General features: G+C 31.3%; 1 protein-coding gene across 1 annotated transcript; it reads left to right on the top strand.

The window, feature by feature from the left end:
* The first annotated feature begins 2,075 nt into the window (after positions 1-2,075).
* LOC143047120 (putative mitochondrial pyruvate carrier 1) lies at positions 2,076-11,302 on the top strand. Its single transcript, XM_076220074.1, has 4 exons — positions 2,076-2,206; positions 2,862-2,942; positions 5,045-5,177; positions 10,962-11,302. Exons 2-4 carry the CDS (start codon positions 2,918-2,920, stop codon positions 11,167-11,169), a joined length of 366 nt encoding a protein of 121 aa, XP_076076189.1. The 5' UTR covers positions 2,076-2,206; positions 2,862-2,917; the 3' UTR covers positions 11,170-11,302.
* Positions 11,303-17,290: the final 5,988 nt, after the last annotated feature.

Below are 17,290 nucleotides of genomic sequence, written 5' to 3' on the forward strand. Positions count from 1 at the left end.
TGACCTCCAGTGCTCTCTTTAAAAATTGCATAAGATGGCAAGCTTATCATGGTCAAAATATTTCATGAGGTGAAAAAAAGTTCCATACCATAATAATTATGTAAAATGAAAAAAATAATAAAGTCACTTTGAGTCAAATGTTTGAGCCGAAGCGTTCTCAGACTACCTAAAGTGCTAATTATTACAACAACATTCAAGTTTCATCAAATCTGCCAAACATAGGAAATTATTCCACTCTGTTTGCAAAAAAACAGAAAAAGTCAGACTCACTGATCACAATGTTTAAAGATCTGAATACAACTTGATATCACTCTTTAGACTTTAAGAATAAAATATAGCCTTATTGATAAATAAGAAAAATCACTGACTTGTGACCAAAAATTCAAAAGCTGTTTAATACACCTTATCGCTATTCCCGGCTGACCCTGCCGCTTGAACTTTTTGACGCATACAACAATCACTTATTCATTGTGGCGTCAGCTATTTTGTTTTATGACGTCATAATTTTACGGGAACCTGTGTGATATGCAGTAATGGCGGACAAATAGCGATAAGGTGTATTAATATGAGGCAGGCATTACCTGTAAATGGGGACGAAGTCTGTATGAATTATTTTTTTGTAACTTAAACTGTTAAATATTTGCTAAAAAAAGAAAAGAAAATACCGTAACGTTTTCGATTTTGGTTCTGTTGTAAGGGATTTTAGTTGTGACGTTATTTAAGTTATGACATCATATGCAATGTAAACAAAGAAACGCTATCATCAATTTTCCTGATTTTTTTTTTTTTTTTTTATTGATTTTTCTACTGTTATTGGGGACTTCGTCCCCATATTAATCTTTAGACTGAGTTGATAAAGAAGAAAAATTCCTTACTCTGTGACCATAAACTTAAATGCTGTGCTGAATAGGGAGTAAAAAGTAACATGAGTAATGAAAGGTTTAATATTACTAAAGCAATGGGCTCAGACAATACATTTTATCTACCGAGGAGTACTCTAAAGAACTGGTACCTGAACCTTTTGGTGTAAAAGTCACTTCTTTCAACTATGGTATCTAATATATTTATGAGGGAACCGTATCAGAGCAATAGTTGCTCTTGACTCAATAAGACCAAAAAAATCATTTTTAAGATATTCCAGTTTTAGTACCTACAGGCGCATGTGAAAACAAAACAGTTTACAACCAAGAATACTAAATCCATGTACATTGTACAGTAATCAAGCATGAATCATACACATGTACAACCAAGAATAAGCCACTCACATGTACAATTAAGCATCAACAATACACGGGTACAACAAGCAAGAAACAAAATTCTCATCAGGATTTGTTGATGAATAATTTGTGTCAAAAATAGCAGGTCTAGTGCTCTCACTAAGATTATTTCAAGTGCATGTGTAAGGAGTAATACATTGTACCAGTAAAATAAAAACTGCAATATTAAACTTACACTATTTCTTATTTTCTATTTTCATATTGTTCTGTGAAATCTACACCGTTACAGTACAGTAAGTATTTATTAATCTATTTAATTAGAATATGAAAGTTATTGTGTATGGAACAGTTGTGTATGTTATTAAAGGTCATCATACAGCCTTTAACAATGAGCAAAACCCATTTTGTATATAGTATTAAAGCTGCCAAAAGCAGTGATTATGGCTTGATTTTACAACATGTGAAACAACTCAAATGAGAAAAACCAACAGCCTGATTAATGTGGAATCACATAGAGAAAACAATGACAACCATTGAGTTTCAGGAGACCAGGAACTGGCACAAAATAGGTTTACCGGTAGATTTTTCCTCTTTTTTTTTTTTTCTTTTTTTTTTTAATTTATCGAATTTCAATTATTTACTCAGTTTTACTGTCAAATATTCACTTTCTGATCTAGGTAAGTTGATCTTAATAAATAAAAATCAAGCTTTTAGAGTGGTCTTGAATTTCTGCTTTATGAAAAGTGATATAATGTTTGTAATGGTTCAATTGAAATTTCAGTTTTAAGCAATGAAACCTAATTATATAAATAAAATTGACTTCTGATATTATTTTTGTGGTTATGTCACTTATGTGTTTGGATTGATCTGTGGTAACTATTGTAAACTTTAACAATGGGCTGTGTTTTATTGTTAACACTATGTATCCTGATTATAGTACTAGTTATAGATATATGTGTCTTATTTCTTTCAGCATTTCTGGGGTCCTGGTAAGTTAATAATTAATGAATAATACAATTTTGTATTTAATACTATTTATAATATTGATACATGTTTACAACAGCAATTATTCAATAATCTTAACAATAATACTGCTTGATGCATTTCATGTTCATTGCTCTTTAGTGAGCTCACATTTCATTCTACTTGCTGTACCTGCTTGCAGACATGTGTCAGAACTGGAGATTACATGGAGTTTTGACCTCATAAGTGAAGAAATTTGACATTTAATATCCATGCCGATGGGTTTGATGTTCATTATGATAGTAAAACTAAATATTTCATATTTTTGTAAAATATAAAACTTCTGCATTTGTCAAATAGTATGTTGCATTGTTTAACTTGTTTGCCACAAACCCTCCCCTAACCTGGGGCAGTGGTGTTACAGTACAACACAAGAACAAACTATAAAAATAGGTTGAAAAGGGTTTAACTCATCAGATCGATTCAAAGCTCATTTAAACCATATATAAACATAAAAGACACAAAGTACCAATATGTGAGACTAAAAGTTAGTTCAAAGCCAATACAACTAATTAAATAAATGTGCCTAGGACTAAAATATCAATCAGTACACATCCAACATCCAAGAATATACACATGTCTATGTTAGTGTTAAATTTGTTATTTTTCTTCTATTAACAGTTGCAAATTGGGGACTTCCATTGGCAGCATTAGCAGACTTAAAGAAAGATCCAGAGATGATCAGTGGTAAAATGACTGCAGGTTTGTATAGTTGTTTATTACAACCAAAATAAAAATAGACTAGCCCAACTGATAACCAATCTATCAGTCTGTAGGACTAGGCTACATTAAAAGGAGGGTAGTATACCTTACTTAATAATGACTTCACAGTCAGGCTAGCAAGTAAACTAATTTAAGATCTTTAGCTACACACTCAATGAAATTGGCTGTAAATATTCAGGTTGCAATTCTATTATGGAATTAAGTTATTGCCTTTTAAGAATTATTTTATGAACTTACAGCATTGTCGAATATAAACTTGAAAAGTGAGAAACTGGTAAAGGAAAAAATGAAAAATAAGCAATTTAAGTTCCACTCAGTCTTTTCATTTAATTATTTTAATAGTGTGATTGTGTCATTTGTGTTTTTGGATGGTTAAATTTTGAAGAGTTCATAGATATGGATTTTATTTCTCTAATTTTACTGAAATATCAATGTTGCAATCATATAAAAATCAAACATACTGTTTTTGCTAACAAGAACTTTTCAATTTTGAAAGGATTATGAATCTTCACAAGCCACAACTATTAAAGGTCAAAGACCACATAAATGCTACACAACAAAATGCTCCTGAATAGAATAGTGAGAAAAGTCAGTTAGGTCAACTTTGCAGAGACTTCTCTAACGTTTCTCTAAAAATTAGAATAATTTTAAATTGTGGTGTATAATTTTTTTTACAGTGTCATTTTGGATTATTTTCTTTTTTAAAATGTATTCAAACAGTGTTTGAAGAGATTACTCAGATGTTTGAAAATAAAGTTAAAACTTGTTATGAGCTTGTAAACTAAGAAGAATTGTGTTTGCTTCATATTGTAATGACAACACATGATAATATTTTAACTATGTTAAATCGGGCAGAATCAATTTGCGCCAATTGCAGTTTTGAAAAGGTATTAATTGCGCCACTGTCTTTTATTTTGATGGTATTAATTGCGCCAATAAATGAAATGAAATTGCGCCAGATTTACCTGTAAATATTTTTTACCTATATCATACATGTACATGTTTTACCAATATCATACATGTATTATAATTAACCTTTCCACTGAACACTTATCAAATTTAAGAAAACTCACCAAAAAATAAATTGTTTAGTAAAAGAATATTTTTTCACGAGTCAAGATGTCTGATATGGGGTAACCATTCAAAAAGTCTGATAGAGGAAAACCGGTCATCATTGTTGAAGAACACAAATTCCGTCAGGCATTTGTAAAGAACTAATGAGTAGAGAAGTAAGCAGAAAGGAATATGTGTCTATTCTCAACTACAAATACCAGCCTTTAATTCAATGATGAACAGAGACATTTTATATGGTTTTAACTGTATATATACGGGTGAACGTTTTAATTCAGCATACATTTCGTTATCAAAATGACTTTAACTCCGCCAGTCGGTAAACTGCCGGACCCAAGCCCAAAAATAGGAGGATGGAGGTCAATCATTTAGTTGTTATATATTAATAAAAATAAACAAAATTGGCGCAATTAGATGATTATTTCATTGGCGCAAATGATACCTATAGTTTTGAAAATTATGTGGCGCAAAAGAAGTATTGGCGCAATTAAGTTGTGGCGCAAATGAGTTACTTTTTGGCGCAAAAAGATATCGCCCGTTAAATCGACTATTTATCGTCCATCATTGGACAAACATGAACACACAAAAACAGAATGAGATTCTTCTCATTCGATTTTGTGAATGTTGTCACTTGAGGAGAAATGTTTAGTTTTAGGTTTGAGCTAATAATATAAATATCCTACATGTCTACAATCTATGCTAGTGTGACAGATCTAACATACTGTGGATTCATTAATTTTCCTGAATTGCGGAAATCTTGCATTTTCGTAGATATTTGATTTTGTGCTTCTGCAAAAGTCTGGATACAACTTTATAGAAATTTGCATGTCGTTGAACATTTAGATTTGTGGTTCACCTGTACCCAAGAAACCCAAGAAAATTGGTATCCAACGAATTATAATGAATCCACAGTAATTAGAATAAAGAATAACTATATGTTATGTTTAAAGATATCAGAATATAAGTGATGATTGTAATACATGAACTTATATACCTATTTTATTTTGCAGCACTTGCAATTTATTCATCATTATTCATGAGATTTGCTATCAGAGTACAGCCTCGTAATATGTTATTGTTTGCCTGTCATATAACCAACTTTTCTGCTCAAATGATGCAAGGTGGAAGAGTTATTCATTATAAGTAAGTTTAAGTGTCCATTTACATTGTGGTATTATGGTGTTTATCTGGGTATTTAAGGAAAAGCGACACTTCACTTTCATGTCATTTTCATTTGTGTTTCCATCCTTTTTGGAATAATGAAAGTTTCAGATATGTGTGTAAAAAGATTTGTTGTTGTTAGATAGAATTTTTGACAACTGCTAAGGATAGCATCTGGGCCATTTAAAAAACAATGAGGTTTTTTACTTTTTGTGGTATATTTTTATATTAGTTAAGTTTAGAATTATAACACAGGTGTTATAAAATGCAGGATAGTCATGGCCAGCTTGCTGCCAAGTTTCATGAAGATATCTTAAACCACTTCAGAGAAATGTTTTAAAAACATGCCATTTTTGTCAGGAGTGTGACGCTTTTAGCGTGACATTTAAAAAATTAGAAATTTTCAAAGTAGTATTGAAAAAAGTGGATCGTTTTTATGCTATACTGAAATATTTCTGGTAGTTACTACATTATTAGTCTTAATATTTTTGTAATTTTGTCCAAAATTTTTTTAAAATAAGTAAACACTGACCTTTATTGTGAAGGTATGTACAAAAAATAAAGTCTTTAAAAAAATGACACTTTTAAAATTAAAGCTTCCTTGTAACCATGTTTTAAAGTCCAATAATGTCAGTATGTGAAATAAGTTTGTATTGGTATATTAGCACTATAATTAAGGGTTGGTGCTCTAAATCACATATTTTATTGTTTTAATGGACACCAAAGAGAGGCACCCAAAAATGTCAGGAGTGTGACAACTGTCTTTAAACATCTACCAAAGAATACATAGGACTTAAATATTTTCTTCTTCTTTATTTTTCAGAAGTGGCTATTCCAAAGAGAAGAAAAAAATTTATTACAACTGTGATATGTTTATATCATAGATGTGGGAGTGCATTATATATGTCAGGAGTGTGACGCTTTTTTTAAGGCATTTTCTGTCAATTAATAATTTCACAAGGACAAGTTCCACAAGTTTTTTTGTGTTAGAAATGTTAAAACCAAGTTATATTCCTATCATTTACCTCTTAAATGTTTTATTTATCATGATTGTTTTGGCACAATAAGTTTTAATTAGTCATTTTTCTATTTTTTGTGCACAGTAATGCAAATTTATCAAAGGAAATAAGTGTGTACAACTATAATATCATATAGGAAAGTGAGGAAATGAATTTTTGAGCTGTTTTTGTTCGATTCTAAGTCCTTATTCAACCCAACTTCTTTTTTATCTTTCTTCCTTTTTTCTACTGTTTCTCTGCCACTGCCTTTGTTTTTCTTTATATTGTTTATCAAATTTGGAATTCAAAGTTCTTCTTTCTTTAAGCCTTTTTTTGTTAGCTTGGTTTTATAGGTTTTTATTTTGTTAAAGATGGTCCAACTTCCTTTGATCATCTTTTAATTTCAGATTCAGCCAGTATTTGCGGGTTCTCTCTTTCCAAGTCTCTTTCTTTGATTGATTTCTTCTAGAGAATTTTGCCCTGCTTATTTCAGCAAATCTAGTAGATGTTTTAAGGAATGGAAGTTTTACCAAAAGTTTCTTCATTTTACTAGCTGTCTTTCAATTTTCTGTCCTAAAAATAAAGCTAATTTTCATATTTTTCTTAAATTGTTAAATTCATGTCAGGAGTGTGACGAATTACATCTGAATGGTTAATCCTTGAAACATCTTTAAATATACCATTTTAAATCAAAATAATTGTTCTATTTTGTACAAAATTCATTTCCTCACTTTCCTATATGATATTATAGTTGTACACACTTATTTCCTTTGATAAATTTGCATTACTGTGCACAAAAAATAGAAAAATTACTTATTAAAACTCATTGTGCCAAAACAATCATGATAAATAACACATTTAAAAGATAAATGATAGGAATATAACCTGGTTTCAACATTTCTAACACAAAGAAACTTGTGGAACTTGTCCTTGTGAAATTATGAATTGACAGAAAATGTCATAAAAAAAGCGTCACACTCCTGACATATATAATGCACTCCCACATCTATGATATAAACATATCACAGTTGTAATATTTTTTTTTCTTCTCTTTGGAATAGCCACTTCTGAAAAATAAAGAAGAAGAAAACATTTAAGTCCAATGTATTCTTTGGTAGATGTTTAAAGACAGTTGTCACACTCCTGACATTTTTGGGTGCCTCTCTTTGTATTTTTTTTAAATGGCCCTAAAAAGAAAGTCCTGTTCTATGGCAAAAGATATCAGTAATTGAAATCAATGATATAGCAATGTGTTAAGTGAATTTTTGTGAAAGTTTAAAGTATTTTTCAATCTTTGTAACATATGTCAGGAGTGTGACAAAATACTGAAAATAGAAGGCTTTTTCTACATACAATTACATAAAAACGGTACAATGAAATGACATTTTTTTTTTTGCAAATGATCACAAAAACTCAGGGCTTTCAAAGTTTACTATTTTAACTGAAATATACTAAGATCCTTTTTATTGGCAAAAACTTCAATCACTAGTTATTATTATTTTTTTCAAATTAAGCTATTCAATTTGATTGTTATTATATGATTTAGCAGAAAAGATGGAAATTTTGGTTATAACATTTTTCTTTTTCTATTGACTTTCATTTGGAAAAGGTTTGAGCAATGTTTTCTTAACTGTTTATTACCAAACTTGTTTATAAGTAGTATTATTTCTGTTCAAATTTTTTGAGATGTATGTTATTAAAATTTAAGATTATTCAATGTGTCTGTTTCATTCTGCCTGAAACTTTGGAAATATAAAATTTTAAGTATCGGTAATAGGGTAAGACAAAAAGAAATACAAAATATTGAGTTTGAAATTGGACCCCCCATGTCACACTTTTGCTTCATTGTTTTTAAAATGGCCCATCTCTGGCTGTACTTTGCTAAGTCAATAAATTCAATTTCATTATCTATATGCCATCATTTGTGATGCAGAAACTAGTTTTTATTGTCGAGCCTGCAACTTTTGTTGCAGAAAGCTCGACATAGGGATAGTGATCCGGCGGCGGCTACGGCCGCGGCGGCGGCGGCGGTGTTAGCTAACTTCTTAAAAGCTTTATATTTTAGAAGGTGGAAGACCTGGATGCTTGATACTTTGTATATAGATGCCTCATGTTACGAAGTTTCCGTCAGTAACATGTCCAATGTCCTTGACCTCATTTTCATGGTTCAGTGACTACTTGAAAAAAAAGTTCAATTTTTTTGTAATGTTGAATTCTCTCTTATTATAAGTAATAGGATAACTATATTTGATATATGCGTAACTTGCAATGTCCTCATGTCTGTCAGACAGTTTTCACTTGACCTCGACCTCATTTCATGGATCAATGAACAAGGTTAAGTTTTGGTGGTCAAGTCCATATCTCAGATACTATAAGCAATTGGGCTAGTATATTCAGTGTATGGAAGGACTGTAAGGTGTACATGTCCAACTGGCAGGTGTCATCTGACCTTGACCTCATTTTCATGGTTCAGTGGTTATAGTTAAATTTTTGTGTTTTGGTCTGTTTTTCTCATACTATATGCAATAGGTCTACTATATTTGTTGTATGGAATGATTGTAAGGTGTACATGTCTAGCGGGCAGATTTCATGTGACCTTGACCTCATTTTCATGGTTCAGTGGTCAAAGGTAAATTTTTGTGTTTTGGTCTGTTTTTCTCATACTATATGCAATAGGTCTACTATATTTGTTGTATGGAACGATTGTAAGTTGTACATGTCTTGCGGGCAAATGTCATGTGACCTTGACCTTATTTTCATGGTTCAGTGGTCAAAGTTAAGTTTTTGTCGAGCCTGCAACTTTTGTTGCAGAAAGCTCGACATAGGGATAGTGATCCGGCGGCGTCGGCGGTGTTAGCTCACTTCTTAAAATCTATATATTTTAGAAGGTGGAAGACCTGGATGCTTCATATTTTTTATATAGATGCCTCATGTTACGAAGTTTCCGTCAGTCACATGTCCAATGTCCTTGACCTCATTTTCATGGTTCAGTGACCACTTGAAAAAAAAGTTCAGAATTTTTGTAACGTTGAATTCTCTCTTATTATAAGTAATAGGATAACTATATTTGGTATGTGCGTACCTTGCAAGGTCCTCATGCCAGTCAGACAGTTTTCACTTGACCTCGACCTCATTTCATAGATCAGTGAACAAGGTTAAGTTTTGGTGGTCAAGTCTATATCTCTGATACTATAAGCAATAGGGCTAGTATATTCGTAGTATGGAAGGACTGTAAGGTGTACATGTCCAACTGGCAGGTGTCATCTGACGTTGACCTCATTTTCATGGTTCAGTGGTTATAGTTAAGTTTTTGTGTTTTGGTCTGTTTTTCTCATACTTTATGCAATAGGTCTACTATATTTGTTGTATAGAATGATTGTAAGGTGTACATGTCTAGCGGGCAGATGTCATCTGACCTTGACCTCATTTTCATGGTTCAGTGGTCAAAGTTAAGTTTTTAAGTTTTGATCTTTTTATCTAATATTATATGCCAAAGGTCAACTATATTTGGTGTATGGAAATATATTATGATCTATATGTCAGTCCCGCAGGTTTTATTTGACCATGACCTCAATTGCACAGTTCATTGGACAGTGTTAAGTTTTTGTGTTTTGGTCTATTTTTCTTAAACTATAAGTAATAGGTCAACTATATTTGTTGTATAGAAGCATTGTTAGCTGTACATGTCTGCCTGGCATGGTTCATCTGACCTTGACCTCATTTTCATGGTTAATTGGTCTTTGTTTAACTATCTTGTTTAATGGTAAGTTTATGTGACAGTTGTAATAATGCTTTATACTTAGGACTATCAACATAATATCAATGATTAGTAAAGAAGGCGAGACATTTCAGTGTGTTCACTCTTGTTTGAAATGTTTAAAGGACCAACAGAAATCTGAGCTCCCAAAAATAAAAACTGCCAAAAAATGTTCATCTTAGAATTTGATTGGTCAATGTTATAGGGGCACTAGCTGTCAAATTCATATTCACCGATTTGGCTTATATCTCATATTTGATTTATAACAATTTAAAACTTTTAATCCAAATTATTAAAAGTCTGAAACAATTAATTAACTGTTATAATGGGGAATGGGCTTGATAAAATGTAACTTTGTTACATGTGTATTTAAGTCTCCAGAAGTAAATTTTGTAAAAAAAAAAAAAAAATCTTTTGAATTTTACTTATAAATGGACTTTATTTTTCTGATATCAAGAAGTACATTTTGTATTAATATATTTCCAGTTTTTCTGTATGTGACGTATATATACTCATTTTTCTTCCAGTTCAGGCGAGACTGGGTACATGGAACCCGTATATATTTTTACAATATTTGCCATATATAAATATAGTAAAATAGACACATTAAATCACAAAAATGATCCACAAGGCAAGATTTACTAACACACCAAATTGTGCCAACAAAGTTACTAGTAGACGTCCCTCTTTGCCTGAATATTTTTTACCCTCTTATGTGTTTTGAGCAAAAATTAAAGAAGATAGATAGAAACTAAAATCACTAAATGATCTGCAATGAAAGACAAACAAAACAGAGATTTATGTCATTTACTCTTTTCTCATCTATCTACAATGTTGGAAAAAGTCCTTTGTTAAATATGCATAGATACCAATGTGAGCGGCACAGATTCTTTAGAGCCTCTAGTTATAATATGTCCATAACCACCTATTTTTTAATTTTGTGGTTTTAAAATTGCTAAATCAAAATCTTCAGGACTTAATTATTATAAGAACATTTTAATTATTCTTCAGTTATTTTACCCCAGTATCAGAGAGGAAGAAACATCATATTGAAGTTGTTGAAGAAGAAATTCACCATCATCCTGAAAGATACCCAGAGATTCATCCAATACCGTTAGATCACCTCACACAAAGTCAGGCGGAAAAAGAAGTGCAGGAATTTGACAAGAAATATTCCCTTCCTAAAGAACCAGTACCACATATAAAGCCTACATTATAAACCTTTTGACAGAAGTTTATAAAATTTGAACAGATTTTGCTTGTTGATAAACTTGATTTTAATTTTTAGGCTGATTGAAAAAAAAGGCATGATCTCTAAATACGCAGATACAATATGTTTAAAAATTGTTGTATGGTTTTAATGAAAACAAGTGAAAGTTCAAATTGATAACCAGAGAATTTTTAATTACAATGTAATATGATATATTGTTATGAAAATGTTATTGTTGTTTCAAATATATAGAGCTTTCTTGAAACTCACTTCTAAAAGTCAGAGTCTGATTTTAATATAACTTTGGAATACAATTTTTTTTTCTTGTTTAAAAGTGTACTGGTTTGAATATTTGTTTAGTTCAGTGCATAACTAGCTTCAAATTTTAGTTTAAGGTTAAAATACATGAATCTGGAAATGAGTTTCTGAAAAGGACTATAATAGTGAAATATTAAATATCTTTACATTGTAATAACCGATATTTTAAATTGTATGGCATAATGTTATATTTTTACCTGTGATATACAAACTTAAAGATTCATTTTCATAGAAAATGAAATTCCAAAACATAGTATTATAATATTCTAAAAATAAATTGGAATCTCATTTAACCTTAACTTGCCATGAACACATTAGAAGAGAAAGGTTAAGTCATATTCAGTGTCCTCTCCAGTATTTTCATATAGGTTTGAAACAGAGTTACTGGTATGTTCTTAAATTATAACACCTAATTAATCAATTGCTCAAAGGTAGCAGGGTGATTCAGGGTATTGATTTTGATAAAAATTCTAAAATTGATATTATACCATCAACAATTGGTATCACTTAAATATAAAGATAGAATTTTGGGCCATAAAAAAAATAGGTATGTTTGCCCTAACCTACCTACCCAAAATATAGCTGCCTACTCAAAATCTTTTATTGTCCTGATGAGAAAAAGTTTTTTTTTAATCAGAAAGGTATGGAGACTAAAAAACATTCGACGGTTTAATTTCTCTTTGTCGAAAAAGATAAGAAAATGCCTATATTTGAAAATTATATGTACTATCACTGGTATAGCATCTGCAAAAATACTGCAGTCGAACTACCTAAAAATACTGCAGTGGTATAACCTAAAAATAAAAATGTTCTAAATTAACTAAAGACCTATACATGCATTATACTATTATCTATATAGTTTTCCTGATAGGAAACACTATAACTTCCAAGCTGCTGATTTTTTTTTTTTTTAAATGTTAATCTATACAATGTAGCTTACACCCGAAAATAAGTAAGGAATGCCTAGTTATTTCACTTGGGTTCACACATCTGACATGTGGTAATTTGTCCTAGTATAACAATGCAAGTGCAAGCCGGTTTAATTGTTACTAATAATAGATCTAGGGGATTTCAGATAAAAAAAAAATCTATGTTTAGACAATTTAAATCTATAAGGTGACAACAGGTTTTAATCTGTGTGCTAAGGGGAGATAATCAATCCAAAAGTCTACATAGGTGGTGAACAAAATGATTGTTAAATACTGTCGGGTTTGAGGTAACAACAGGTTTTACTTTGTGTATTAGGGGGAGATAATCAATCTGAAAGACTTCATGGACAGTGAATGATAAAGATTGTTTTATGCTGTCAGGTTGGAGGTAAACTTTGTTATAGATTTTCTTTCTTTTGTTGTGTATTTTGTTCCAAGGGTATTTGTATTTTGTGTTAACTACATGTTTCTATCTACCAAACATTCAACGAGCAGTTACATTTTTGTTGATGTTTAGCAAATACTTTCAATCAAAATGCTGTCTTCAGTACCTTCGTAACTAGAAATAATATATTGAAATAGCTAAATTCAATCTATTTAAAAGTGAATTTTCGACATTAACAACAATAAAGTCAAATTATTTAACCAGGGTGATTCCTGTACATGGTTTTGTTAAATAGTATGTGTGAAAATCAAAATGCAACAAAATACACTTTTAATTGTTTCTTTTAGGATAGAAAGTGTCATGACAATAGATTATATTATTATAATTTGCTCATTGTTTTGATAAACTCCTAAAGGAGTTACCTGATTAATTAGTTTACACTTAATTGATTAATTCATTGCAATTTATCAAATACTGTTTTAAAGGATATATATACAAAGTTTAGTTAAGCCTAATTTGAATTCATAAAATGGTTCCAATATTTTGTGACACTTCAGCATACTGTCATAATAGATTTTACCCTCAGTACATGATATTTTTCCTTATGATTTCAAATTTCTATAAATTATACACCATTTATGGGCATAATGCCGTACATTGACCTATAATGGTTTACTTTTATAAATTGTTATTTGGATGGAGAGTTGTCTCATTGGCACTCGCACCACATCTTCCTGTATCTATTATGGTTTTTTTTTGGTCTGTCCATCTGTTGATTCATTTGGTCTGTCCCGCTAAAGTTTTTGGTTTAGGTAGTTTTTTTATGAAGTTGAAGTCCAATCAACTTGAAACTTAATACACATGTTCTCTATGATAGGATTTTTCTAATTTTGATGCCAAATTAGAGTTTTTAACCTATTTTCACAGAACATTGAACATAGAAAATGATAGTGCAGATTGGGCATCCGTGTCCTAAGGACACAGTTTTGTTTTTAATGTTGTTACATGTATTAATATATTTAATTATCATAGCACATTATATATAAATAGCAATAGTGATTTTTCTCTTTAGAACTGAAAAAAAATAATTCCTCTCCAAAAAAAAAGTGCTGGTAGGAATATTATCTTGTATCTTATCAGTTTGTTATTTGTCTGAATTTGTGCTTAAAAGGTTTTATTTATTGATGCAAGGTAAAATGAATTCTTAGAAAAAAAATCAAAGGTCATTCTACTGTGTAGAGTGTATGACATATGATCAGGGTGAATTTATTGTTGCTTTGTTTCACTTTTTTTATTGAGTGCTCAAATTTGGAGTTTTGTGTTATTGTGTAGCCATAATTTTATATATAGAATACATTGTTATATTTTCTGTATTATATGCAGATTGCATTATGTGATGGCATGAACAAGAAGTGAACTTTGTTACATTATAATTGTTTGTGCTGTCAAGTAATTTTGACAAAATTAAAGAACAATTGACAAAAGTGGATTTTACTTTCTTCCATAGACTTTTCCAACACAGCTGGGTTTTTTTAATATTTTCTCTGAAACTGCTAAAAAGATTGTCTGCTCCATCAGTTTGATTTCCAATATAAAGATTTTTGTTCAGGTTGATCAACCAACATGGCTGCCATGTGTGAAAATAAAACACATTGATCAAACAACAATTTTAGCTGATAACTCTAAAACCATAGCAATTATAGAAAGAAAACTGACATGGTGAAAATAGTCAGAACAACAAGTTCTAACTACCCAGAAAATCTGTGAACCAATTTTGGAGTTATTGTCCCTGAAACGGTGATTTCTATCTTTCTGAGGTATTTCCTTGCTATTGCTATATAAAAAAGATGTTGTATGATTGCCAATGAGATAACTGTCCACAAGAGACCAAAATGACACAGACATTTAAAACAACTATAGGTCACCGTACGACCTTCAAGAATGAGCAAAGCCCATACTGCATAGTCAGCTATTAAAGGCCCCTATAAGACAATGTAAAACAATTCAAAAGAAACTAACGGCCTTATTTATATTAAAAAATGAACGAAAAACAAATATGTAACACATAAAGAAACAACAACCACTGAATTACAGGCTCCTGACTTGGGACAGGCACATACTTAAATAATGTGTTGTGGTTAAACATGTTAGCAGGATCCCAACCCTCCCCTAACCTAGGACAGTGGTATATGCCTGTACATTCCAAAATTGGTTTCCATTCTCTCACTTTAGCTCTCCTCAGCCAAATGTTATGAAACCTGTACACAATGGTACAAATGGAAAATTGTTGAATTTTTGGTTTTCATTCTCTATATAAACTTCAGTTTGCCTAAACTAAATGTAATGCATTGCAACAAAACACAGATCAAGTTTGAATTTTTCTCTTTCTAAAGTTATGCCATTTACAATTTTTCTCTCTCTATTCTTTAACTTTTAAGTTTGCCTCAAACAAATGTTATTAATCTAATACCACAAAACTCAGATCAAGTTTGAATTTAGGTGGTGTCACAAGTTATGTCCCTTTGAAATGGAATTGATGAATTTTTTGTTAACCTTCTCTGACTTGAGTTTGCTTCAACAAAATGTTATGAATTTTATACAATGTTTATAACATCAAAACTCAGATCCAGTACTGATTTGGAAAATCACTTTTATGGTTCTCGAGAAAATATTTTAACATCATTAAAATTTGTCAAATTGGTTTCATGGATATTTATTTTTATCCTTACAGTGTATATTTTATGTTTTGGTTTGGGTTTTTTTTGGTTGAGGTAAATTTCTGCAGATATTTTCAGGTTTGTTTGAGACATGTGGTCAGAAGGGATCCATCAGTAGTTTCATGTTGGAAACTATCAGACCAATCTATTTGATGTTTGAGGGTTTTAGCTGTCCCCCTAATCGATTGGTGGTTTCTTTCTGAGATCCTTTATCATATTTTCAGCTTTCCTCTTCAGACTTCTTCCATATACAGTTCAGACCACCATCTGGTGTATTCTTGAACTGAGAACTCTACCAGGAATACAGCTGGACATTGAGCAGTATTGTTTTGGAATCTGTTAAAGTATGTCCGAACTGGTTTCCTGTTCATTGCCCTGGCATCTGTGCCGTGCCTGTGTGACCTTTTATCATATCTTGTATTATTTCACAATTTTATACTTTGAGGATAAGCGAATCAGGTTAGTGTTTTATTGCATAGTATTTATTCATTTTTTGAGGAAGGTTAACTTTTTGGAAGTAATTACTGTCACGGCCTGGCTGGGGAACTTGGCAGGCAAATGCTCACATTAAATCTGTGCCAATACAGTGTTAAATGTCATCCTTTACACCATAACTCATGGTGGTACTCCTAATGAAAAGAGGTTAAGTAATATACTTAAGCATGCATTTTATATGTGCTTGTATGTGTTGGTGATAATTTTTGTTAAGTTGGTCGTCTTCTTCTTCTTCCGAATACGGGAGTAGACTCCTAGGTAGGAGTGTAAAACTTCCCGGAACTTGTGTGCTATGTACATATGGACTTAATTTAAAAATAATATGACAAAGAAAAATCGTTATCAATAACATATATACATTATGTACAGTGGCTTTAAAGTTTAATAAGTTGCTGTGGATCCTTCAAGTGTTAGAGTGGATATGCCACTTTTGAAGGATTCCAGGGTGTCAGACATACCTATTGCTTCAGGTAGTGAGTTCCAGTCCGAAATAGTGCGAGGATAAAATGAAAATTTATAGAAATCTTTATTTGTGGATATTTGCCTAAATTTATGTTTCCCCCTAGTGCGTCTATCAGAAATTGTTAAGTTGTCCTTAGGAACTTCTACTAACCCCCAATTTATTTTATACAGCATAGTTAATCTAGCCTTTTTCCTTCTTAATTCTAAATTTTCCCATTCCAATGATTTTATTAAATTTGAAACTGCTCCAGGTGATCTGTCTTTATAATCATTGAAGACAAACCTGGCTGCCTTACGCTGTACCTGCTCAACCTGAGTGATGTGTTGTTTTTTGTACGGATCCCAGACAGGGGAAGAGTATTCGACGACCGGACGGACAAGTGATGTGTACGTAAGGTTTAACCTTACGTGTGCAGTTTTTTAAGTTCCTACGAAGAAAACCTAAGGTTTTATTTGCCTTACAAGTAATATTGTTAATATGCGTTCCCCAATCAAGATCATGGCTTATAGTTACGCCTAAATATTTACTGTCTTTTACTGCTTCTAAAATATGATTATGTAATATATAATCAAAAGTGGAAGGTTTACTTTTTTTAGAAATATGAATTACATAACACTTCTCAGGATTAAAATTCATTTGCCAATCCTCTTCCCATTTTACTAAACTAGACAAATCTTTTTGAAGTAATTGTGCATCAGAACTATTATTTACATTTCTATATAATAAACAGTCATCTGCAAAAAGTCTTGCATTGCAAGTTACATGTTCGGGTAGGTCATTTATAAAGAGTAAAAATAATGTTGGGCCTAAAACTGTTCCCTGA

This window comes from Mytilus galloprovincialis, chromosome 10 (genome assembly GCF_965363235.1).
Source record: "Mytilus galloprovincialis chromosome 10, xbMytGall1.hap1.1, whole genome shotgun sequence".
NCBI classification, from domain to species: Eukaryota; Metazoa; Mollusca; class Bivalvia; order Mytilida; family Mytilidae; genus Mytilus; species Mytilus galloprovincialis.

Coding starts and splice junctions, on each gene's coding strand:
- LOC143047120 (XM_076220074.1), top strand. CDS start 2,918: ATGATCAGTGGTAAAATGACTGCAG. Junction 2,943..5,044: donor CAGTGGTAAAATGACTGCAG/GTTTGTATAGTT, acceptor TTTATTTTGCAG/CACTTGCAATTTATTCATCA. Junction 5,178..10,961: donor GGAAGAGTTATTCATTATAA/GTAAGTTTAAGT, acceptor ATTATTCTTCAG/TTATTTTACCCCAGTATCAG.